This window comes from Pteronotus mesoamericanus, unplaced genomic scaffold (genome assembly GCF_021234165.1).
Source record: "Pteronotus mesoamericanus isolate MK-2021 breed Mesoamerican mustached bat unplaced genomic scaffold, CSHL_Meso_final scaffold_1186, whole genome shotgun sequence".
Classification (NCBI taxonomy): Eukaryota; Metazoa; Chordata; class Mammalia; order Chiroptera; family Mormoopidae; genus Pteronotus; species Pteronotus mesoamericanus.
This window is the reverse complement of record NW_026555302.1, coordinates 6,068,677-6,094,490: the sequence shown is the minus strand read 5'-3', so window position 1 is coordinate 6,094,490 and position 25,814 is coordinate 6,068,677. Positions and strand designations below refer to the sequence as shown.

Genomic DNA, 25,814 nt, shown 5'->3' with positions numbered 1-25,814 from the left:
ATAAAATTAACACCGCCAAGAGCTACGGGGCACAGGGAGAAAACTTCACAGATGCAGTGACATTTCAGCTTAATCTTGACATATGGCCAGAAAGGAGGACAAAGGCCATTGCTGGAGGAAGCAAAGGCACCAAGTGCCCCTTCTTTATGTTTTTTGCAGAAAGGGAGGTGGACAAGAGGGAGGGGCAAAGGGCTGTACGGGGGAGTGGCAGGGGCCAGGCAGACCTGGTGTCTTTCCCTGCTGTTCCCACCATCCTTGCCTTCAACGAGTCCTCAGATACATACCACTCCCATCGTCTGACCTTTTCTTCTGCATCAGAAGCACACCTTTTAATTGCCCCAGATGTGAATTCATCCTGAGCTGTGGATGATGTATGAGGCCTAAAGAGACATCCCTCTCAAGGGGGGGATGTGCATTTGAACAGTTTTCAAAATTGTAAGCCAAAGGATCCCTGCTCTTATGGGTCTTTAGATGTCAGACATAGAGGATTGGAGGGGTGGGGGGAGCGTGGAAATGCGGTCTTCTCAGAACGTCCGTATTTCCAAACCCGTACCTTCGGATTCCAGCCTCCAGGCCTGAGGCGGCACCCTTCATCGAGGCCTCTTGAATTCTCAGCCATCCAGCCACCTGGCTAGTCACAGGAAGCCTGGCTCATGGGGCTGGGGGCCCAGAGCCTCTGTCCTGCCCCGAGTGCCCTGCAGTGGCAATGCAACGCCTTCCTGAGGCCAGCCCATGTTCCGTGACAAGCCCCATGTGTCTGCACCTGGACCTGAGGGCTGGGTGAGTGTAGGATCCTAGCAGGGAGCTATAGACTCAGCCTGGCCGACTAGGACAATGCAGGGGTATGAGTGGGAGTAAGGAGCCAGGGCCGCAGACAGGCTGCCACAGGCAGGGGGGCATTGCTGGGCAGAGGCCGTCTGTGCAGGTGGACAGCTGTCAGGACCAGTGTCGCCTACAGGTCAGCAACCAAGAGCTCATTTACTTTCAAGTCTCTGGTTATCACTTTGAGGTTTGCAGGGGAAGAAGCCTGAACCTTGAAACAATCAATGATTTCAGTCAGACCAACAAGAGCAAGTGACATCTGCAGCTTGAATGAGACTTGTGCACGTCCCCAGTTCTGCCTCCCAAGTCATGGGCTGGGCCCCTTGGTCGTGTTGAGCGGCTTTCTGAGCTTGTGTGGGGCCTTGCCAGCCATGATGAGCGCCTGCTGAGCCCCACACTTGGTCAACACTTTTGTTAGGACCAAGGACGGGTGCTGGTTTCACTCCACCTGCCCCCACCCTACCCTCCCGGGGACCGGCAGTGAGACCTGCCCTCGGTGTCAGGGTCTTGCAAACCCTGTGTTCCTGTGAGCACCGCTCTCAAGAGAGGTGTTCCGATCAAAGGGTTATATGGTGGCAGGAGTCTGGGAAGTTGGTGGGAAGTCAATGCGAAGCCGGTGCACCATCCCCAACGCCATTGGGGAGGCGGAGCTCACTGTACACAGTGGCATCAAAGGCTTTGAGAAGCCATGCTGCGCAAAGCCTGCTTCCCTTTCCTGGGCCCCAGTTTCTCTCATTTGTTTCATGGCAAGTTCTTAGGGCACTGGCATTTTGTGACCTGCGTCGCAGGAACACTGGCCCTAAATGCCTTCAGCTTCTGATGGCATTGGTCAGGGACCCGCGGTTGGGTTCTCAGTTCCCTTGCTGCGCCTGTCCCCTAGGCCTGGCCTCAGGAGGGGGCATGGGTCCACGGGCCACCTCTTCTGCCATGTTCCCATCTTCATTCTGCTCTTTGGGCCTGGGGAATTCTGGGAGCCAGGACAAGCTAGCCTATCAGGAGGGCATACGGGACTGCTGTGGTCCCTGGTCGGTCTGCACTCGTTCAGCGCTCTGGGTTAGATAGAGCCCATGGCGGGAGGAAGGAGGGTTACTGAGCCCTGTGGTCAGTGGGCAGTGGTGGCCCTGGACGAGCGTCGTGAGGGGTCTGACCTGAGAAGCGGGCGTGCAGGCTAGGTGGGCACCTGGGGTGTGTGTCTGCCGGCGTGGTGGGTGTGCAGGGGCCCAGCCTGGTGCCAGGGAGCCTGAAGGAGGGGGGCTAGGTGCGCCGAGGGACTTCCTATGCGGTGACACTGCCCTCTGGGAGGGTGTAAGTGACGGTGGGGCAGGGCGGGGGAGCTGCCTCTGAGATCCTCGAGCCCCATCCAGTGTTTAGATCTGATGGCTGAGCCCCACGAGGGGGTCCTGCATAAGGGTCGGAGGCGCATGGGAAGGAGGGATGGCCGGCTGCTGGAGAATGGGTTGTGGCTCAGGGACGCATGGGCGAGGGGGAGGAGATGGCCCTGCCAGCGAGAGTGGTGAGTGAGTACTTGTGTCTGAGACGCTGCCAGTCGTTGCAGCCCCTGCGACCTCCCGTTCTAGCACCAGGACCGCAGCAGCGGCCAGACCACCTCTGCCTGCCGATGATGCCCTGGTCCCCGCCCCTCCTCCAAGATGCCCTGAATACTCACTGGTGCTGATGTCACTGTGGGGGTGGGGAGCGTCATGTTAGGACCGACCCTCCTCCTGGCTCCCCAGGGAGGGCTCTAGGTCCTCATCTTACGCAGCCACTCTGGGTGCGTTGGGAGATAAAGAGAAAGGGATTCCCTCCACTTCACCAGATAAGCTACTCCTCTCTCCCACCTGGACTCCGGAGTCTGCTAGAGCCCAGGTTGCTCGGCGAGACCAGTGGCAACAGCTGGCTTGTGTCTGTCACAACAGTAGTTAAAGAATAAAATCCACCGTGCATAGTGACTCACCTCGGGAGCTGGCAGTTCCCTCTGTCATTTGCTCACAGTCCCCGCTCCTGCCTCCCCTGGGCTTGTGGCACAACCTTTCTGCAGGAGTCAGCATGCTGGCGCTGGAGTCATAATGGTGTTTTCTCAAAAAGGCTCAGGGAGCTCCCTCACCTGTCTTCAGAAAAATGCAGCAGGAAAAAGTGCCTGAATGCATTGTCCCTTCCCTTGTTGTTTGGTTTCAGAAGGCCCGGCTCTGCTGTCATGTTGCGTCTGTTTTCTGTGGTTGTATAGAAGTTGAGGAGAGAACGGTGGAGGCGGGGGGCAAAGCAAGCTCCTCCTGGCCCCTTTAGATATTTGTCTGATTCAGATATTAAGTTGAAGGGAGCTCACGTGGACAGAATTGGTCCTTTTCCAAGAGCTTTTCCACTCAGGTGAGCAGAGGTATGGGGTGGGGGTGGGAACCCCAGCCGTGGTTCCCAGAGACGGCAGCAGCCAGCCACAGCTGTGTCCTTGCTGAGGCATCAGCTAGTCCAGCGGTTTGAAGACTGGGAAGGCAAGGGGTCTGAGATGGCGTCAGTGACTCTTCCTCCCTTCTTTCCTTCCCTTTTCAGCCCTAGTTATCTCCTGAATAAGTCCTTGAGTTCTCTGAGGACCTGGAGTGTCTACCATATGTCTAACTGTACTATTTATTGGCTCCATTTTTTTTTTCTTGGAAAAGATGCTTCATGATGAGAGCCCAATCAGAAATGATTGTAATTTCCCGGGCTAAGGACCATCCGCCGTCCTGTGTGTGAGAATCAATCGCTGTGCAGGCTGCACAGTCACAACGGGCGTTGATACAGTTGTGAGTTGATGTGCACAGTCATCTAGGGGCTGCGTCCCTCTCTCGGTGAATCTGTTCCTTAACTCCTCCTCCCCACGCCCTTTGAGTACATGATCCTGGCCACCATCATCGCCAACTGCATCGTCCTGGCCCTGGAGCAGCATCTTCCTGAGGACGACAAGACCCCGATGTCCCGCAGGCTGGTAGGTGCCTCCCTCCTGTCACCTTTCTTTCCCTGTCCTCTTCCCTGGTTCCTGTCTCCTTTGCTTCATCACCTGGCCCCTCTCCCTCCTCCCTGCCCTACAGTATAATATGAGGAGCCCCACTGGGACACGTAAGACAAGGGGACTGACCTTTCTCACTCCTGCTCCCAGGAAGCTCTGAGGGAGTCACCAGTGCTGTGTAGCCCGCCAGGAAGAACAGGCCAGCACAGGGTCCGCTTTCTTCTTTCCTAAGGGACTTCTGAAGTGGGAGGAGACAGGAAGCTGAAGGGGAGAGGATGAAGGATGCTCAAAGCCTGTGTGCATTCACGGGGGTGAGCTTCCTAAATGTTACGTCCATATTCTCCTTAAAAAATGGCTCACCTGTCTAGTGTATCCCCCTAAAGACAGCAAACAAATAGTTTTAAATTCAGATGTGTGGGTCAGCGTCTCCCGCCTCATTACCTGTAGATGTGAACCCTTAAGCATTTAACCGAAGTGAAGGCCGGCCGTGGGAAAGCCATGCCTTCAGGGCAAAGCCAGCACTGGGGGTCATCTCCACAGGAAGCGGTCGGTCCTGGGTGTGACCCCACATCCACCCGTCTCTGCAGTCGACCCCCAGGCCCCCCTTGCCCCCTCGCTCCATGAGTCCTCCAGCCCCCTCATTTTCCACCTGTGTCTGGGGCAGACATCTTGGTGTCCCATGGGAGCGAGGAGAGGTCGGAGCGGAGGGGTGGCTGGGGAGCGCCTTGCCTGCCTCTCGCGAAGCACAGCCCCCCTGACTGGCGCCTCTGCTCCTTGTCCCACAGGAAAAGACGGAGCCGTATTTCATTGGGATCTTTTGCTTTGAAGCTGGGATCAAAATCGTGGCCCTGGGGTTCATCTTCCATAAGGGCTCGTACCTCCGCAATGGCTGGAACGTCATGGACTTCATCGTGGTTCTCAGCGGGTGAGTCCTCTTCTGGTCTTTTCTTTGTGTGTTGTGGGGGAGGGGCTGTGGCGTTCTCAAGTGACTCATTGTGCATCCAGGATAGAGAGACGGTTGAAAAAGTTCAAGGATGAAATTCCTCCACGGGGCTGGACCATTGGTGACCCTTCTGCGGGGGAGGGTGGGTCCTCTGTGGAGACGCATGTGCCACTCTGGGGAAGCCTGTGACACAGGGTCTGGCTGCTGTTGCTTCGGGTTTCCCATCCGTGCTTGGCTAGTGCCGAACATGTGTCCTGCTGGTCTCAGCTGGAGGGGCGCCCCCAAAAGATGGGCCAGAATGTGCCATCAGGTGCAGTTTTCGTTCAGAGTTTTGGAGATGACTCAGATCATGTCCTCTAAACAGATAATTGAGACTTGTGTTCTGATGACAAAATTCTTCAGGATTTGCAGATTAACCGACACGAGGAGGCATGCAACTGAATCCCACTGAAATGCTGGATATATCATTCCTTTGGAAATTAATACAGCGATAGCACATTGCAGCTGACCCAGTGTCACAGGCAGCGCATTTATTTAAATCCCTGACAGGTCACCCTTTCTGTTGGAAGTGAATAGGGCTGCCTGCATTGGGCCTGCGCCAGCGCCGTTGGCAGCTTATGTGATGGGCCTGGGGACTGGTGGCGATGGCCATGCCTCCTGGGGCTTTTGTGACTGCCTGTTGGTCTTTGTGTCAGGTGATTCTTGGTGCCCACAGGGGCTGTGGGAGCCCGGCCCTTGGGGGAGCCTGTGTGCTGTGTGGGTGCGGCAGCAAGAGGTGGGGTGTGGACGTCCTGTCCTCCCAGGCAGCGGTTCACGCCTGTGAGGGAAAGAGCAGAGCGGAGCGGGAAAGGAGGGAGAGGAGAAATAGGAGCCGCCATTGTAACTGACCAAAGGGGAGGCGGGCGAAGTAGACATTTCTTCCAGGGAATCGCCAGAGGGTGAGGGTAGGTAAAGTTTGAGAAGAGTACGAGCTTGGGAACGTTCGCATGTATGTATTCATCGTCTCCCAGAATGGACATAATACTTGTATTTTTAACCTTCACACCAGTTGTGATAAAGTGAGCAAGTTGAAGGTGTAATGAACTGGAATTTACAAAGGGAAGTTCATAGACAGCCCGTTCCTCAATATGGGAACAGATTTAACAGGTAGAAGAGATTATTTATGTTGAAAACCACCTGTGTCCTTACAGAAGGATTTTCTGCAGGTTATTTGTCTGAATGAAAATTCTACTGCATTTTAAACATGAATATGAAGTGTATAAGGATATGATTTATATGTAGTTTCAGAAGTACATGGTCAGGGAAAATGCAGCACACCTGGGCGATGTTTTATTATTTTTCCAGCTCTTTTGGGGTGTGACTGACAAACAAAAATGGTATATAAAGTGTACTGTGTGGTGTTTTCATATGGGTGTACATTCTGAGATGATTACCACAGTCAAACTAATTAACGTATCTATTGCCTCGCCCAGTTACCTTTATCTGTGTGTGTGTGGTGAGAACACTTGCTATCACTCTCAGCAAATTTCCAGTGGGAAATACATGATTGATACCTATGGCACAGTGCTGAATATTATTAGGTCTCCAGAAGGTATTCGTCTGTAGATGAGAGTTTATGCCCTCTGATCCGTATCTCCTGCTTTCCCCACCCTCCAGCCCCTGGTAACCACCATTCTTTTCTCTGTTACTATGTTTGATTTTTTTCTATTCCACATAAAAGTGAGATCACACAGAATTTGTCTTTCGTGTCCGGCTTATTTCGCTGAGTGTAATGTCCTCTAGGTTCACCCATGTTGTCGCCAATGGCAGGACTGACTTCTCTTTTAGGACTAGTATTTCATTGTGTATGCACTATATATAATATACACGCACGCACGCACGCACGCACAATATCACGTACTTTATCCGTTCATCTGTTCACCGACACGTAGGTTGTTTCGGTAGCTTGGTCGCTGCGCGTAATGCTGAGCTGTGTATGGGAGTGCAGATGAATCTTTTCAAGAGAGTGATTTTATTTCCTCCAGGTGGGTACCCAGACGTGGAGCTGCTGGGCTGTGTGGGAGCTCCATTTTTCACTTTTTGAGGAACCTCATCACTGTTTTCCACAGTGGCCGCACCTGTTTATGTCCCCACCGATGGTCCACTAGGGTTCCCTTTTCTCCACATCATCGCCAGCACGTATTTTTTGCTTTTTGATAATAACTGTGTGATAATTTAAATGTCTCTAAAACCAATAATGTTTGCTATATAATGAAAGGCATAAATGAGAATCTGAGCCATTTAGAAGTGTGGTTCTGTCCAGAGGAAGAGCAGCATGTGAACCAACCCTTGGTTGCCTTAAGTGCTATATGTGTGAGACGCCAGGGGAAGTTTTCCATCTCGTCTGTTTATTTTTACTTTAAACTATTATATGTTCATTAAAGAAAAATATGGAAAATAGAGAAAAGTCAGAAAAAAAAAAACCAGTTCCCTGATTAAGAAAAAGTCCTTAAGAAATATTTTGTGATATTTCTTTCCAGCCCTTTAATGCTAAGCAAGCTCTCTTCGGTGCTTGAAATTTTGCTGCCTGTTCTCAATATAGTAAGAGCATAGTGTACATTTTGTTATATATTGCTCCATATTTTGGTTAAAATCCGCACTGAGTGATCAGCAGTTTGTTCAATAGATATGCACAGCTTACTTCTCCATTTTTGCAACCGTTTGACACTTAGATTGCTTTCCGTTTTGGACCATTATAAATAATTATCCAAGATGTTCCAATGGACATTGTTGGAATGTCCCATTTTGAGAGGCGTTGTGACAGGTCGAAGTGCTCCCACAGGGGAACCTGCCGTCTGGCACTGGGTCTGGGAGCTGGGCTGGGGGGGGCGCCGAGGTGGAGGACTGGCCCCCTGGCAGGGCGAGAGCAGAGAGGCGGGAGCCCAGCGCGACCTTCAGGTACGGATTCCCGCGGTTGCCGGAGTGAGTTTGTGGGGGTCAGCGGGGTCCTCCGTCAGCCTGGCCGAGGGGGCCCTCTACGTCCCCACCTGCACGCCGGGGGCGCAGATGCTGAGTCCCTGGCCAAGTCACTCGTCCCCCCTGCTCTCTCTCTACCCAGCCCTCGCGTCCCCTGTTGTTAGTGCTCATCACTGCTGTCCATCTGGGCCGACAGGACTTTGCCCCATTCTTCCTGCACCTCCTGACTTTTTTCTCTCCTTAATTCACACGGGAAGGGGCTCCAGGGAAAAGGCTTGGCGTCTTGAGATGGGCGCTGCGGGCTGTGGCTCTGCCCTGTGGGACTGGACCATCGACTCAGTCTTATATCCGCGTGGAGCTGCCTCCTTCCAGATTGCCTCACTTTTCAAATGCACGTTTCTCACGCTGGAGTGTCTCTACGATCAGTCTGTGCCTTACGATAATGGCGTGACAGAGTTTAACGGGCAGCGTTTCTATTTCTTCCTTCCACCCCGAGGGGTGGCGCCTCAGATCCCCGGGCACTGTACAACAGTTGGGGTCTGGAATCTTTTGTGATACCGACCCAGGGAGGTGGCAGAGCAGGCTTCGGAGATGAGTCACCTGGTGCTGGGAGAGGTGGAGTGCTCAGCCCAAGGGCCCCTGCCTCTTGACAGAGGTCCCGGGGTTGGTGCTGTGCCCTCTGGCCCTGGCTGGGGCTTTCACCCCTGCCCTGTGCACCCCCCCCAGGCTTCCTGGCACCCGCCCCCACAGCTGTCCCTGCTGGCAGCTCCTCCTCCCCACCTCAGCTCCAGGTGTCACCTCACATTTTCCTTCTGTGCACAAGAGGAGTGACAGGTGCGGGAGCCCAACCAGCACCTCGCGCCGCATCTGCGCACTTCTCAGCTCTTGTGTGACCGGAGGGGAGGGAGGAGGGGCTGCGGAGGAGTCAGGGACAGCTGGCTCAGTGAAAGGCCTCTGTCACTGACCTTTGCTAAGAGGTGGGGGCGGGCCACCGCATTTGGCCTTCACCTCTGACCTTCTAATCTTTAGTGTTCTTAGGTCTGTAAGTTGTGGGAGTTCATGGTGTGCAAGTTGATTTATGTATATAAACTATTCATCCAAATCCTCATAATCCCCCAGATGGGATCCTATTATTTTATAGGTGAAGAAACGGAAATGAAGTTCAGACAGGGCTGGTGACCCACCAGCAGGCGCGCGCTCCGGGGCTGGAGCCCGTGGCTGCCGGTTCAAGCCCCCTCTTCAGCACTCATTGTCCCACACCGTCGGTCACTCCACAGCATTCTGGGCTTTGTACTTCTGTAGCTCCTTGGTGGCAGTTCCTTCGTCCCCGCCCCCTGCCCTGATGGGGGGTGGGCTCCGGGGCAGGGGCCGGGGGGCGGGGGGGCCCAATCAGGCAGCTGTCCCTGACCCAAAGCGGAGGCTTCACATGTGACTTGGAGAGGACCAGAGCCCCATGTCTCCGTCCTCAGACGTCTCTCTGTGGGCTGGGAGTAAAACTTTCTGGTCTGTAGTTGATCAAGAGGGCCCATGACTCTCGTGGCTTAATACATAAAGACGGATCATAAGTTCCAGCTTATTTCTTCATTAATTGGCTTGTTCATTCATTCATTGATCCATCTATCCATTCATTTATTTAACAAAACTTGTACTGTTGACTACTCAAACAGCTGCTGGGACCGAGACATACCTAAGTTCATGTGTTCTCATTTCTTCTAAAAAAGACAGTGGAATTTGCCATTTAAAAAAAAAAACACACAAACTGTTGGCTTATGTAACTTGCAGTCTTCTCTTGTATTGGTAACAGTTCAGGGAGGTGCTGTTTCTAAATATTTGTCACACCACCTGGAGAATTCAAAATAACATTAAGTCATTGTTACATATTAGTTTTAATAATAAGTCCCAGTGCCTGGAATAGATGGGCGAATGACAGGGGCGGCGGGGTGGGGGCGCAAAGGCGCTGCCTAGCCACAGGTGAGAACAGGAAAGGGGGCCCGGCACCTGGATCCCAGCAGGTACTTACTAAATGCTTGTTGAACTGATTATGTGCTTCATCCCAGATTCTCTTGTCACCTGTGGGATGCAGAGGAGATGCTGAGGGAAGCCTGGGGCTGGGCAGAGGTGGCCTGCTCCCGGCCCTTCCTTCCCCTTGGTCTGGCTGAGCCAGGCGGCACCTACGCCCGTCCCAGGCACCTGCGATGTAGCCCCATTTGCTCACATTCTGATCGCTCTGTTAGGGAAATGAAAGCTAGGGCGTCAGTTTCCAGGCCAGTAAGAGGTGTTGGCTTCCAGGGGTAGCTGTTGATGGGGTTTTTCAGTGTTACTTCCTGGGTGATGGGGCAGGGGCGGGGCTGAATATGAAGACCCATCCTCTTAGAGGTGGCTGGGGTGGGGGGAGGGGTAAGGAGAAAGCAGCAGTATTGCATTATGGGGCATTAGCGATAGAATGACAGCTGCCATTTATTAAACCATATGCCAAAGACTGCTCTTTATATCGATGTATATCAATATATATGCAAAAATATTTTATTTCTAATCCTAAACATCATATTGCAAGGTAAGAGTTATTAGGCCTGATTATTATTACCCATGCCCGTTTTGTAGACAAGGAAGCTGAGACACAGGCAATTTCAGTAACTTGCCCGAAGTCGAGTCGTTGGTATGATAAAGCCAGGAGTCGAACCCTGGCCCGTTTGCCTTCAGTCCTGGGAGCCCTCCTTCAGCCACGCTGTCTGCTTGCTTCCCTGTGCGTCTTCGGGTTCCAGCTGCGCAGCGGGAAGTGTGCTGCCCCTTCCCCCAGCAACTCTTTATTTTTAGTTATGTGTTAAAATCTTGGTGATATCACAGAGCCACAGTTGAACGCTGGCGATTTTGTTTATTTTTCCCGTCTGAAAAACCAAGAGCAGCCTAGGACATGCTCTGCCGCCACCTTTCCCAGCCTGGCTGCACCTTTAACTGTGTGTGCAGGGAGGGGCGCGCCGCTGGAGAGCGGGCAGGCGTGCCTGAGCCTGGGGCTGTCCTCCCTCTTCCACCAAGGCCACCAGCCCGGGGCCCAGGCGACTGCCTGTCCCCACCCTGCCATCTTCCTTAAGTCCTTCATCAGACATTATTGAGTACCCATGACGTTCCAGGCACTGTGCTGGCTGCAGGTGGGCCGGGCTGAGTGCTGCCCATGGGGACACTGTGTCATGGAAACCCAGAAGGGCTCTGGCCTCCCTTTGGGGGATTCGGGGAACTTCTGAAGGAAGCAGCACTTAAATGGGATGCCAGGCTGGGCAGGCAGCACTTAGCCAGACAATGAAGGGGAAGAGCTTTCTGGGAGCAAGAATGTTGCATATAAATCCTTGAAGGGAGGGAGAGCGAGCAGGAGCTCCTGGGGCCTTGGCGAGGCTCACAGTGGGAGACGAGCCTGGAGAGGTCAGCAGGGGCCAGTTCAGCCCTCGCCCGGGAGCTTGTGCTGTCGCCGGAGGGCCGTGGGGAGCCACTGCAGGCTGCGTGCGGCGTGGAGGGCTGCACGGTCTTCCAGGGCCTGGACCCGGCTCCAAGGAAGGGGCGTGGAAGGGAGAAGGAAGCCATGGCCGTGTCCTTAGCTGCCCTTGGGAGAGGATGTGCATCCCCAGCAGGGTGAGGGAAGACGAGGGAAAGGGGAACAGGGAAGAGCCCGAGGACACGCTGCAGAGGTGCTGGGAGCCACCCCGGCAGGACCCCAGATTGTCCCCAGTTTGTCGCCAGTGGGACATGCAGAGCGCTGCAGCCTGAAGCCCGTGGGTAGGAGGACGCTCTCTGGAGCTAAATATACACCGATAGGTATTTTTAGAGGGTTTCTGTAAGGAGGCCGCCCTAATACATGAGTTTCCCGAGAGCTAACGATCGAGGAAAGCACACTGTCCTCGGAGCGCAGTCCCCGCGGTGCTGAGAACGTGGGGGAGGTGTTGCGAACGCAGTCTCGGGGCCCCCAGCCCAATTTAAACCTCTGCTGTCATAGTAGGATGACACTTGGTATTTATATAGCATCTCCGTGTGGTAAGCCTGGCAAGAGCCTGCAGATCTGTCTTTTACTCATCTTCTCTGCTCTCAGTGGGCAAATCGGGGGCCAGGGTGGGAGGTGGGGGGCAAGGGAAGAATGGAGTGGAGAGAGGAGGTATAAGAGGTTGTCAGTTTGGAAATGGGGACACTGAGGCTGAGCGAGGCAATGTGAGGGGCTTGGAGCTGCTCAGAGGAGGGGAGTCTGTAGAAGGAGACGAGGTATCCATGGCTTCATGCTGATTTGGGGGTGCTGGGCCAGTCCTTAAGCCAGACTGCTCTCCGGCTCCCTCTCCCCGCAGAGTTGGTGGCTGCTCGTCTGATAGTCCTCCACCTCCTCGCAGGTTCTTACGCATCTCCAGCTCCTCGCTGGGGACCGCGCTGCTACTCGCAGCCTCTTTCTGTCAGAACTTTTCTCTCTTCATTGCGTTTCCCTCCAGATGGGTGAATCATGGGGAAGATCGAGTTCGAATACGGGGTTTTCATTCAGGGGAGAGGTGGGCAGAAGGCAGGGAAGAGCCTGCAGGTCTCTCGCTGGCTCTGTGCTGGTGACAAACCCAGTTCCTTCAGGGGAGTCCACGGGAGAGGCCCTGGTGGTAGGTGACAGGCAGTGGGCTGAGATAGCTCCTTGGGGCGGGGGGAGAAGATTTTTCCTGTGTGCGCTTTGTCTCTTCTAGATGGAGACTCGGCATTGGTTCATTGAGCAGGTACATATTAGTACCTCCTGTGTTCGAGGTGGAAGGCGCTGGTGGTGCTGGGATGGCTTCTCTTTGCCCCAAGCCTGCTCCTTGCCTCCTCACTGACTGACGGGCTCAGACCCGAGAGCTGAGTGTGGGCCTGCACGGGCCGCGGTGTCCGCAAAGGGGGTGGGAGCCAGAGGGGGCGGAGGAAGGTTCAAAATCCCTGGGTGGTTTGGTGTGGGATCTTCTTCTGGCTCCACACACACACGGGGTCACCCAGGGAAAGAAATTAGGGCCAGGTGCCTTCTGAGTCAGACCGCTGTCCTGGGCCAGGGGCTCCTATCTGAAGGTGCTCAGCACTGTGCCTGGGTGCACGGGGAAGAGGGCAGCTGCGCCGGAAATTCTGGGGCCTGTTGGCAAAGCAGAGGTGGGTGTAGCAGCAATGCCCATTCTGTAGATTCACAGGGTAGGGATGAAAATGAAAAGGAGTCTTTACATGTCTATTCTCTGGGTGACATCTGTCCCCTCCCTTGGGGAGAGGATTGTGCACCGGCTCTGTGTTGTGAACACAGCCCACACGTCAGTGTAAATGTGTCTGGGGAAATGTGAAACGTGGCCGTTCTGTGCAGTGGCCGTGTCCTTGAGGTGAGGCCGCAGCCAGGTGGCGAGTGCGGCCTGGTTAGTGCGGGTGGAACCGGGCGGGTGTGGGCAGCAGGAGGGGAGCCGGTGAAGGAAAGCGCAGGCTGGGCTCACCAAGCCCGATCACTGAATTTTAGACCTGGGAGAAAGATGGATTTGGCCGCCTTCCTCTTAATAGTTTTCACAGGAGAGAAAACTGAGGCCTGGGTCGCTAAGCTGCTTGTCCAGGCTGGTGAGCGGGGGCTGGCACCCTGGTTTGAGTCACCCCCAAACTCAGGACTCAGTCGTAGTCACATTCTACCACCTCCAGCATTGGGAGCCTGCTGCTTGTCTGTGTTCAGGCTGCCAAGCTGGCAGTGTTAAGAAATAAGATTTTTTTTTTTTTAAAAATCAGGTGGCTGGAATATATGTGTACAACTTTTGTGGAAACAGTTTAATGTAGTGGACTAAATGGGTGCGGGGGCCCTGGGTTCTGGTCCCGACCCCACCACACATTCTGTCTGTGACAGGAGGCGAGGCATCCACCGTCTCAGCGTCCACTTCCGTTATGAAACTTCATTTACGAGATGAAGGTTGCACCTGCACCAGCTACCTCACCAGGTCTTGTGACAAGCGAAATAATGGCAGTGCAGGTGCTGATAGCGGCCCCTGTTTTCCGGGGGCCCCCGTGTCTTATTCTATAAGTGGATGCCTTTGAATGCCATCTCAGCACTTACGCTATCATTTTATTTATCTTTTAAAATATTTATTTTTAGAGAGAGGGGAAGGGAAGGAGAAAGAGAACAAGAGAAACATCAATGTGTGATTGCCTCTCGCGCGCCCCCTGCTGGGGACCTGGCCTGCAGCCCAGGCACGTGCCCTGACTGAGAATCAAACCAGCGACCCTTTGGTTCACAGGCCGGCACTCAATTCGCTGAGCCACTCCAGCCAGGGTGCATGTATCATTTTAAACATGAAACACAAAATAGGGCAGATATCGTCTCCATTTTCCAGATGGGGAAAACCAAAGCTCACAGGCTGAGCCACATGCGTGCTCAAGACCAAACAGTTCCGAAGGGGAGGGGTCAGCATTTTACTCGTTGTCAACAGTCCTAGAGCCTGTGCTGTTATGACTGCACAACACAGCCGCCTCCCAAAAGCGTTGAGAGACAACAAGGCAAAATACAAAATCAGTGAGCAGTAATAGCTTCCCCCAGGACAGCGATATTACGAAGATAAATGTTAAGATTCAGATAAAGCACCTGAGTGTCTTAAATGAAAGGCGTATAAAAATTGAAAGTATGGTTCTGTAGACCTCATTCTGAACAGTCATTTATCTCCACATTGCAACCATAGAGACAAGTTTCACTGCAACCTTTTGCAAATTTCAAAACTATGGAGAATTTAAAATTTTCATTAGTTGTCATTTTGTTTCAAGACAGAAGTTTACTGCAAATTGAGCATAGGATATGTCTCATTTCCTCTTAGTGTAGTGTATCCAATTTTATCAAAACTAGCGGATTCCTTCTCCAGTTATTAACAACAACAAAGAAATTCCAAGAGAAAAAGTTGAAACAAAGACCTTCATTTTTAACCTTATCAACAATGAAAATAATATGTTTCCTAGATTCCCATTTTTTTTTACTTCCCCCTTTTTTTGTCTCTATCTTCTGACCCCCACTTCGCACTCACCCACACGCAGGTTTAGAGGGCCCTTTGACGTTGCCGCGGACGGCTGGGGAGAAGGCCCCTCTCCCCGGGAGGAGTGTCCGGTCAGAGAGACCCTGCGCTGAGCCCTTGGCCAAGGCTCTGAGGGGGACCGACAGGAGCGCTGAGCTCTGCCGTCCTCCCTCCTGTCATTTCCCTCCGTCTTGGCTGCCACTCTTTTGGTGGCCTTGATGACAGAACGGTTAGGAGAGGGACTCAAGGCCGTGCCTTTTCTCCCTGGCCTGAAACTCTGGGACAGTGACCGGGAGGCAGAGTGACAGGTGTAGCTGCTTCCCACTTCAGATGGCATTTGCAATGAAGAATCGTGACTTATGTCACTGCGGGGGTCCCACACATCTCCCCTTCTCCCCCCCGCCATTTGTCTAGGGCCAGGCTGGTCCTCGGCGAGTCGTTCCTTCGTCAGGACCACCTGACTGGCCAATGGGAACGGACGTGGGACCTGAACTGAAACAGAACTCGTTTGGGGCATCTTTGCCATTGAGCCTTAATCAGAACTCTGGGTGAAGGGAGGTGACCAGAATAATGTAGTTCCCAGCCCCAGCCTGCCCAAGGCTGAGCCTGCCTAGCACCCCTATCTGCCCTGAGTTGTGGGGTGGGGAAGACATAGGGGGAGTCCAGAGAAGACAAGGAGAAGGAAGGATAGGGCAGCCAACGACAGCTGAGCGTCTCCTCTGCGCCCCACATCGTGCTCGGCATGAGGGACCCAGCGTGCACACCCCTAGGGCTTCTCTGGTCTTAGAGCTTGCTTTCCGGCTCAGAAGACAGACGTTAGACTTAAATGTAATGGTGTGTGAAGTGCCACGAAGGAGACGTGCTGGAGTGCTGGGAGGGTTTTAGATTGAGCCCTAACCCAGCCTAAGGGAGGAGGGTCAAGGCATTGATGCTGAGACCTAGAGACCGAGTAGCATCTGGTGGGAAAAACCAGAAGAGCCCTGGCTGGTGTGGCTCAGCAGATTGAGTGTTGGCCTGTGAAATGAAGGGATGCTGGTTCGATTCCCAGTCAGGGCACATGCCTGGGTTGCGGGCCAGGTCCTTGATTGGGGGCGTGCGGGAGGCAACTGGTTGATACCGGTGTTTCTCTCTCACATTGATGTTTCCCTCTCTTTCTCCCTCCTCCCCTCTCTCTAAAAATAAATAAAATCCTTAAAAGACAACAATAGAAGACGGAACGCGGCAGGTGAGGAGAGTTGAGGCAGAGGGTAGGGCCGGTGTGAAGGGCCGTGATGGGAGAGGGCCCCCCCGGCCTGGCCACACGCAGAAGGCTAGTGGGCGCTGGCGGGCAGTGACTGAGGTGACGGTGGCCTGAGGGAGGTGGGAGCGGTAGGAGGGGCCCCATCGTTCGAGCGCTCATTGGCACCACCACGGATGTTCCACGGGAGTCCGTTGAATGCTCTGAAACAGGGAAGTGGACTGATTTACAGAAAACAGATGGGGCTGGGGTCGTGTTTGCTGAGAAGATGAACAACTCTGAAAGGTTCTGAGTCTGCTCAGAATTAGGTACGTGGGATTCACGTTCTCGAACCTTCCCTCTCTTCTCTCCTGACCCCCCCTTTCCAACGCGGGTCCTCAGCTCTCATTCTGTTTAACTTAGTGGAGCTGCTCCCAAACGCCTGGTCTGTAGACCTGGTCATCCAGCCCGTTATGTGCTGAAGACCTGCTGACGTGCCCCGAGCCGAGACGTCGCCCCCGCGGTCTGGGTTCGCACTCTGAGCACCCCCTACTGATTCAAACAAGGGGTAAGAACTGACGAGTGTGTGGGCTTTTATTTTTGATATTCAGCAGAGAAATTATTTTTAAAATGCTTTGCTGAGAACATTGCTATATGATTATTATGGTTTTTATTTTTCTGATAGAACAATAGTCAAAAGATCAAGCCAACACCCACATGCTTGTTTATGGGATATGTCTCTTTCTTCTGCCCTCTAAGTCCATGACACGTCATGATGCTGAGTCTGGATCCAGACTGAACCCTGGTGAACAACCACCACACATACAGCATTTTGGGATTTCCGGGCCCCTCCCAAGGAGAGCTCCAAGTGCTCTGTAATTCACCCTCTGCCCGCTCCCCACTTGGAAGTAATCTCCCTCGTGGTTTCCTTCCTAAGCAGGTGTTGTATATCCTCTGTTCTGGAGACAGGCCCCCCAGATGGATGCCTCACATCTGGGCTCTGGTGCCAGAAGTGGGGAGCTGTTCACTGTACCCTGGTCTTTTCCACGTCCTTGGTTCAGATGAGAACAGCCAGGCCTTGAACGTTCGGTTCCCTTCTCTCTGCTGCTCTTTGTCCTTTTCTTACTCCCTAGCCCTTCTCTGTTTTCACTTCTCACCCTGGTTCAGAATAAAAGACTGGGTGAGTTGGAGGCAGGTGCCGTGGGGAGGGGGTGTGTATGTGTGTGAGGTGCCGAGATGCCAGTCCTGACAGACTCCTTAGACCTCTGTCTATTCCAGTGACATTGACATCCAGCTCCTGTTCTCCAACAAGCAAGTCCAAGTTTGGGGTGGGTTCTCCCTATTAGGAATGTGACAGCTCAGAGCTTGAGCAGCTACTGCTGCAAATGAAGGAGGAGGAACTTCCGTGACCTCACCTCCCCTGGGTGGGACTGATCTGGAACCAAATTGAAAGAAGTGACGCAAGAATTCACATTCGAGGACCGCAGGCGGAAAGCCAAAGCAGGACTGCACCTCGAGAGTCACCTCCTCGTAGTCCCGTGGCTGCTTTCAGTCTGGGGGCCGTGGGACCGGAGCCCCCGCGCAGCGGGTGTGCAGCTCCGCAGACACACCCAGCGCCGGCTGTTTGCCGAACAGTGTTCCCTGTACATGTGCACCACGGTATCACTTTTCTGAAGTGTGTGGGTGCCCTTTTGATTTATAAAATATAACTACATATAACAACGCTGTTAAATAAATAGTGGCTTTTTTTCCTTTTAGTCAAGCCTACTGATTAAATTGATAATTTGGGCTTTGTAGACAAGCAGAGCTGAATTTGTATTTCTGCTCTGCTAGTTACTAGCTCTGTGGTTGGGGGCAGGTGACTCAGCTTCTGTAAGCCTCAGTGTCCTGTGTCTCCTAAAAAGTGGGGGAGGGGTCAGTGGTGGGTCCCAGCATCTATTTGACAAAGTTGCATGGTGTGTATTAATGAAATAACTCCTTCAGGGGGTAGAATGGGTCCTGGATTTTGACATTAAAAGGGAGCCTCACGCTTGAAGAGATAAGAACTGCTAGTTCAGCGTGGCCCCTTGTACGGATGAGGGGCTGAGCTCCGGGGTATGCCTGGGCCCTGGAACCTGGTTTTACTTAGCTGACACATTTCCAGCGTTTGGTCTGGTGTAGATGCGGTGGACACAGTGTGTACACTCAGAAGGGAATGGTCTGGTCTGATTGGAGGAGAACACAGGACAGTTTCTGTACTTGTTGGCTTCAGAACTCGTCAAACCCTGTATTTGTTGCGTTTTGACAAGAAAAGTTTCAGCACTCGGCACTTGCTCGGGACTCGTGGCACTTGCTAGAACTTGTATGAGTCACGGCACTGCCCCATGAGAGAAAATGCTTTATTGTCCAGTACTCATCACTTTCGGTGCTTGTCACAAGTTCTAGAATAAATTAACGATGAGTACCAATACGACTGCATATAGGATAGAAGGCAGCTGGGCCCAACACAGTCAGGACATAGTCTAATTCTGGGTTGGGTGGTCTGGTCTCTAGGACTGGCTAGAAGGGAAGGATATGAATCTGACCAGTGACGCCTGATCTCTGTCCAAGGTCAGGTATCCCAGGGTCAGCCTTGGCGTCTTTGTCTTAACCACTGATCAGGAACGGTGTCTTGGATAGCTAATTCTCTTCTCGTGGTTGCTTGCAACGTCTTTCCTTCACCCTGTGTGTATATACACCCTGTCTTATTGTCCCAACAGAAAATATATCTTTTTCTCAAGCCTTTTCAGTTGGAATATAGATCTTGATTTGATGACTGCTATTTATAAAATATCTGTGTTGTCCTGAATATCACTGCTGGTTAACATCTGTCAAACTCCAAACTCCAAACAGAGGATCGGGAGCCAGTTTCCGAGGGAAAACCAGCTTTTCCGTTTGCTAATGTCTTTTCTGTCCTTAGTTTGCACAGAGAAGGTTGAGAAGTCACACGTTCAGTAATGAACTGTATATGACTACAGCCCATAAATTGGAGTCAGTAACAAGTAAATGGTTGTCATGGGTCTTCAGAGAAGGATTTATTATTGTGGCCAGGGTATTAGAATGGTCCTTGGGGAAGTCAGTTACATTGCTTCTCTTTACAACTTACAGCGTGCCTTCTATTTGGGGGCTCTGTAATTGGATCTAGAGAGAGCTGTCTTTTTCCAAGGGAAGAGGCCAAGGCCAGCTTGGTCCCAAGTTCATGACCTTAAGGAAAAGAGTTTCAGAAAGGAGTTGCACAAATCATTCAGCCTCCTTGATACTTCCATGTCCAACTGGAAGAGGGCTCGTTTGTTCAGCGATTGGCCCTTGTCTTAGCTGTGCCTGGCCAGGAGGCGGGGACAGGAAGAATGGATGGAGAGCTGGGGTAGCCGCTAGTTAACAGCTGATGGCCAGTGCTAAGCCCCGCATGAAACATTTCAAAGAGTTTTCTCTGTTCATTCTCACAACAGCCCTCCAGGGTAGATAACTGTTCTTATCATCACTGGGTGAGGAAACCAGGGCGTCGCTGGTTCAGTAATGCTCACCCGCACACACTGCCAGTGGGTGGCGGAGCCAGGAATCAAAGGAGGCGGTCTGACCCCAGAGCTTACGCCGTCAGCCGTCAGCCACGCTGCTGGACTGCCTTCCTAATGTGTACGCTGTGGTGGCTGCCTGCCCTGGGTTTTTTTACCCCGGATGTATCTTAACTAACAAAGGTGAATGGATGTATTTGTTTGTGTAATCAAAGTCCATCCAGGGGAATATGAAACTCACTGCTTGGTTTTAGTTAACTGGGAAAATGTCTTTTATTGAAGGAGATTAAAAGAACAGCAGAATATTGGATTTTCTATATCACTTTGATCTTGAAATCATTTCAGACGTATTATCCATTTAGCCCTTTAAAATAGGTTAGTGTTACAACACAGGATAGCCTGACAGGATGGAAAGAACATAGGCTGTGGAGTGTTACAGTTCTGCATGTGAAGTCCGAATCTGGCTCGGTGACCCGGAGCAAGTCATTTCACCTCCTAGCCTCAGTTTCCTCGTTGGCAAATGAAGGATTCTAAGTATTTACGAGCATTTTGTGAGTGTCATGATATGATGTACATAAAGCACTTGGCATAGTGCTTTGCACATAATGTTTTCAATACACAGCATCTCTTACTGTTTCCTAGTTTATCGTTGAGGAGAGGGAGGCACAAAAGGAGCAAATTTAGAAGTGAAATAAATCAAAGACCATATGATTTCACTTATATGTTGAATCGAACAAACAAAACAAACACAAGCTCATAGATACAGAGAACAAATTGATGGTCTCCATATGGAAGGAGAGTTGAGGGACTGGGTGAAAAAAAGGTAAAAGAGGTTAAGATGCACAAATTCCAGTTATAAAAATAGTCGCGGGCCATGACTGGTGTGGCTGAGTTGTTTGGGCGTTGTCTTGCAAAGCTAAAGGTCACTGGTTCGATTCCCAGTCAGGACCCACTCCTGGGTTGTGGGTTTGGTCCCCTGTCGAGGTGTGTGTGAGAGGCAACCAATTCATGGTTCTTTCCCCTCTCTCCCTCTCTTCACCTCTCTCTAAAAATAAGTATTTTTAAAAATTTTTAAAAATAGTCATGGGGCTGTAAAGTACAGCATCGGGAAGATAGTCCATAATGTTATAGTAACTATGTATGGTGCCAGGTGGGCACTAGATCTAATCACTATGTTGTACACCTGAAACTAATAAAATATTGTTTGTCAACTATAATTGAAAAACAAATATTAAAAAATGAGCAGATATATTCCTCAAGTTACTCTAAGCCCCACAGAAATTCTTGGTATTACTAGGATGAAGTCAATTGATGTCCCTGCATTTTTTGACTGTTGTTACTTGTTCTGGGTCATGCTAGCTCCTAGAATGTATGAAATTCTGGATGGGCTCCCAGGTCCCAGAATCATTTTATATTTGATCTGTATTCACAGCTCTTACTTTACCTAGAATATTGGTTTCAAATTATAGGTGAATAGCTGTAATCACCTAATGGTCATGAAGCGGGTCTGCACTGAAAAGGCACGGCAGGGGTGGGCCATGAGCAGCAACCGTGTCAGGCGGACGTGTGCGGTCGGCCTTTTCTCTCCACACCCTTTGAAAAATTTTGTCTCTCCTGTTCTGCTTTTAAATTGATCCATTTTATTTCCTCTCTAGTTTCTCATTTACTTCCTTCCCCTTCCTTCAAACTTACATAATCAAAATCCCATGATAGTTCTGTTTTTTTTGTGTGTTGCTTTTCAATTACACATCTGAGTCTTGTTTTGAGAGAGCCTAACACATTACTATTTATTGTAATAAATGATATATTTACTTTCATTTCTTTCATTTCTATGTTTGCTATTCATTAGACCTTATTATTTTTCTTCTTTTTTTAAATTTTCTGTTTGGATCAGAATCTTCTGTTTCTTCTAATAACCAACCACATTATTAAATTCTGTAGGGAAGACAGTACTTTTTCCCTATTTCCTGTACCCTCTCTGGCTCCTTTGGAGGCTTGTAAACCTGCATCTATGTAAAGCTCTAAACTTGACACTGAGTTTATGGTAGATTTTTAATGCTTGTTGTATAACTGACAGTTTGGCAGTCAAACTCAGTCAGTTCCAGGGAGGAGTTGTGTGTTATGAAGAAAGCTCATCCAGACCAAAACCGATCCCATGCTGGTGCCAGTCCTTGCTGGTGGCATGGCTGTGGGCCAGTTGCTCAGCCTTCCTAGGCAGCCGTGCCAGTCTTAGAGAGGGCTGAGGAGATCACATGGGTGGCCTATGTGAGATGTCCGGGACCTTCTTGCTGCTGGCCCTGTCACCGTCTGCCTTCCGCCGCGCCTTCCGCTCATCTCTAGAAGGAATCGTGGGGGCGCCTATGAAGTTATCTGCCCGCAGGGAAGGATGCTGCAGAGAAGGGGCCACACTGTCAACAACGCTTCTGGGAGCTGCTGGGCTGGGGAGGGGAGGTGGAAGAGAAGAGAAAGGATAAGAAATAAGGATAAGAATAAAAGTTTTGCAGCTCTTGAAGAAGATAGACACAAACTTCTGGTTGTTTTATTCTTATCTGTGCCTGCCAGTGGGTATTTTTATACATTCCAGCCCGAGATTGCATCAAAGTACCTCTGTGTCTGTGCTTTCATCTCTGTCTTTCTTATACATCATCGTAAGGAGAACTCTTGAATGCAAACAGCCTGGCCACTGTGTTCTCTTATCTTTTCCTCTGGATCGGTGATTTCATGAAAAGGATTTCAAAGCAGTTTCCTTCCTTTGGAGAGACCAGAGCTTGTTTCTATGAACTGGATTTCCAAGGTTGGATTCCTCGGCCTCCGCTGCTTCAGGGGCATCTCCCTATTCTTTTCCCCACCTCAGGAGCATCCCCATCCCCGAACCTACCAGTTTGGTCCTATCTCCTCCAGGAGGACCCAACCCTGAGACTTTACTGCAGATAAACTGCCCCAGGTCATCAGCTCTGGAATGCACGTTATGGGCCCGGACGGACATTGGAAGGTGAATTTGCCACAAGCACAGCGAGTTAGCCCTGATTTTACTTGTCTGTCTGAGGGCAGACCCATTTTCCCGCAGGGCAAGCTGAGATGGTCTTCTCTGCGGGTATGTGAAGGGAGGGAGGGAGGAGAGCCTGTCTGATGATCTGTGAAAGGCAGCCCCTTCAAACTTTATAATAGATTGAAAACAAAAGCAAAGCAAAATTTCAAGGGATTACAAAAATGATAACTCTCACACTATGATTTTTAATTAATTTTTTCCTACCTCCTGGGTGTTTCTCTTTGAACTGGAAGGTCTTTCCTACAGAGTGGCTCCTTTCCAACGTCACCCCTTTTTCATCGGTGGTGTCGGCAGCCCCTGTGATTACAGGGGGGAAGGCCTTGCAGTGTGTTGGGAATACTGGGGTCCGTGCCGGACACGGCCGCTCCCTCCGGAGGGACAGCCAGCGGCCTGGTGTTCACATGTACCCTGGAAAGTTTGGATGGAGGCACTTGGAGTCTTGAATTGCCTGGAATAGTATAGAAAGTTAGTGTGTCTATATACTTCCCCCCAGGGAAATGTTTCCTAGCTGTCCATCAGAGAAACCCGTGACCCACAGTTTAGGACCGTTCTATCAAATGATCTCAAAGGAACCTACGAGCTTGAAAATTTATTTGGCTTTTGTTACCCTTCCTGTTACATAGACGCTTTTGTTAACGTTTGATGCCTTCATCAGCCCAGCACCTTCTTTTTCTCCCTGCCTCTTTCTGCCGTGTCTCCCTTGTCTGATGTCGTCGTCGGTGGCTCCATCCCCAGCAAGAGCCTCGTAACCCGACTTCCAGACTTGGGTTTGCCGTGCTGCGGTCTGACGCCACGTGTGCTGTTGAACCTATCTTTCTTCATCTCTCTCTTCTGATAGATCCTTTTGACAACCTTTTCTTTCCTCTTTGATCTGGACAGCAAGCCCTTCAGTGCGGTGCCCCAGGCGTCCATCAGCTGACTCTCCTCCCCATGCCCATGGCCCCTCGTGTCTCACTTCTGTCACCCAGGACCCCTTTGCCGCAGCGGGGCCAGACTCGCTGGTACCTCTCTCACCTCAGAGCTGCTTCCTGCACCCCGTCACGCCGCCTTGTGTATACGTGCCTGCCTTTTACCAGGCCAGGCCAGGGCGTTCTGTCTGTGAGAACCAGCGCCCACCCAACGTGTCAGGAGAAAGGCCGCACCCCGTTCTGCGCCCTCTGAGTGCTTCCCTGCATTTCCCCTCCGTCACCATGTATTTGTGTCCCCTCTGTGTTTTCCTTGTGTCCACATTGAGGCTGAGGGCGGTGGGGACATGTTCTCCTTTCTCTGTTCTCCAGGGTGATTGGGGTTTTCTCAGACCCATAAGTGATGCCCAACACATGTGGAAGGAATAAGAAGGTGCAACGCAAGGGGGTGTGCCCGCCTGCCTGTGGGGCGGGGCAGGGCGGAGCGGGGCCAGGGGAGGGTGTGGGAATCGCGGGCCCAGCCTGAGCGCGGTGTTCGGCTCTTGCTCATTCTCTGCCCAGGTGTGTCTCCCGTCGTGGGCCCAGGTAGGAGGAGCAGCAGCAGTGCAGACCAGGACCCGTGTGGGTGCTGGGCTCTGAGGGCAGCAGAGGCTGGTGAGGTCGAGGGTGGAGAAGGGGTGCCATGGGGTTGGGGGCCTTGATCAGGACTGGGGGGGGAGGGCAGTGAGTTGTCCTCTTGTCTCAGAAGTGGCCCGTGTCCTGATTACTTAGAGGAGGCTAGTTCCTTCCTTTTTGCTTCTCTGTTGTGTTTTGTTTAAAATAAATGAAGTATTAATACTGCCAATTGTCAGATTGGCACAGATTCCTTTTCCTTCTATCAGTCACTCTTCCCCCTGCCTCCCTCCTCTCTGGACAATTAGCAAAGTGTTTGGTCTTTGGTTTGGATGAATAATTGATTCAGAAGCTTGGTGAATGATTCATGGCCCATATGGTGGGACAACAGGATGTGTGTGTGTGTGTGTGTGTGCGCGCGCGCGCGTCCAGCACCTCGTACAAAAGGTCAGAGGCTGCTCCCCGGCCTGGTGGAGGGGCTGGGCACATGGTCCACCCAGGGGCAGAGCCAGCGGTGGCACATGGTCGTCCTCTCTGGGTTCTGTCAAAGGTGAGAGGCCTGGGGCTTCTCCCAGGAAAGCCAGGTTTTCTCTGGGCAACTGCATTTCAGTCCTTCTGGATCAGCGGTTCTGGGTTTGGTCAGGTTAATCAGTGAGTTGGAGTTTATCCCCTTTAAATGAGCTAGTGGCCCTTCCCAAGATAGATGGCTAATTTGGTATTTCAAAGCATTTGAGGAAAGGGGATGTATTGCCTTCCTTCCTTTACATTGCAGTATGTTAAACCTTCCTAGTCAGGGGCATTTTTAAGTTAACCTAGAGTCTTAACCTAGATGCTCCCTGCTACTACACTAATTTGATTTCTTTGTTATCTCCTTCACCAGGGACAGAGCACACCTGGTTACTATTCATTTTATAGCTCCTCCTTGTCTTTGAAACTGTTATTAAATACTTGTGTGCAGGGGACATGGGACAGATACCTAACTGGTACAAACCTTCTCAGTTTTAGTTATTTTGTAGGGGAAAATTGATTATTTTATCCGGAAGGGGGAGGTGGGACAACTCCTGAATATGCCCTGGTTTTTGGAAGCCAGCCAGGAAGAAATAATTATGTTAATCTGGACAGAGTTCGGTGTCTTTTAGGCAGTCAGACCACATATTTTATTGTGGGGAGTGGAGAGGGAGGCCGTGGATGAGTCCAATGCAAGAATCCGATGACCAGATGACCCAATGGTCATAAAGATATTTTTCTATATTTTCTACTACAGTTTCAAAATTATGTTTGTCATAGTTAGGTCCTAATCCTTCTTGAATTTACTTTTGTGTATTATGTGAGGTATGAATACACCTATGTTTTCCTGTAGGTCCCAGCTCCATTTAGAGCATAGTACATCTTCTGCTGTTGACTTGCACTGCCATTCCTGTTCACGGGCCAAGTTCCCGTATATGCATTGCTTTGTTTCTAGGCTCTGTTCTGTCCCGTTGGTTATAATTTGTCTAGCCCATTAATGACTACAGTTTCGTAATGCTTTTGATAACTGATAGTGCTAATCATCTATTTGTCTTTAAAATAGGCTAATTTGGGGCATTATAGTTTCATATGAGTTTAGAATTAACTTGCCAAATTTTAAGATTTTTGTTTGGAATTGTGGTGTATTTATTAACTGATTTGGAAAGAATTGACATTTTACAATGTTGAGCTTAACAATATCTCTTCATTAATTGGGGATCTATTTTAGGTCTTATAAGTTTTTAGAGGTTTCTCCATTTAGGACATTCACATCTTTTATTAGGATTATTTCTATGTA

General features: G+C 51.1%; 1 protein-coding gene across 3 annotated transcripts in view; it reads left to right on the top strand.

The window, feature by feature from the left end:
• CACNA1E (calcium voltage-gated channel subunit alpha1 E) overlaps positions 1-25,814 on the top strand; it is a 274,294-nt gene that overhangs the window by 31,126 nt on the left and 217,354 nt on the right. For all 3 annotated transcript variants that reach the window (XM_054587689.1, XM_054587691.1, XM_054587690.1), the window contains exons 2-3: positions 3,676-3,781; positions 4,588-4,727. In XM_054587689.1, coding sequence (XP_054443664.1) covers positions 3,676-3,781; positions 4,588-4,727 — 246 coding nt within the window. The remainder of the gene's footprint in view (positions 1-3,675; positions 3,782-4,587; positions 4,728-25,814) is intronic.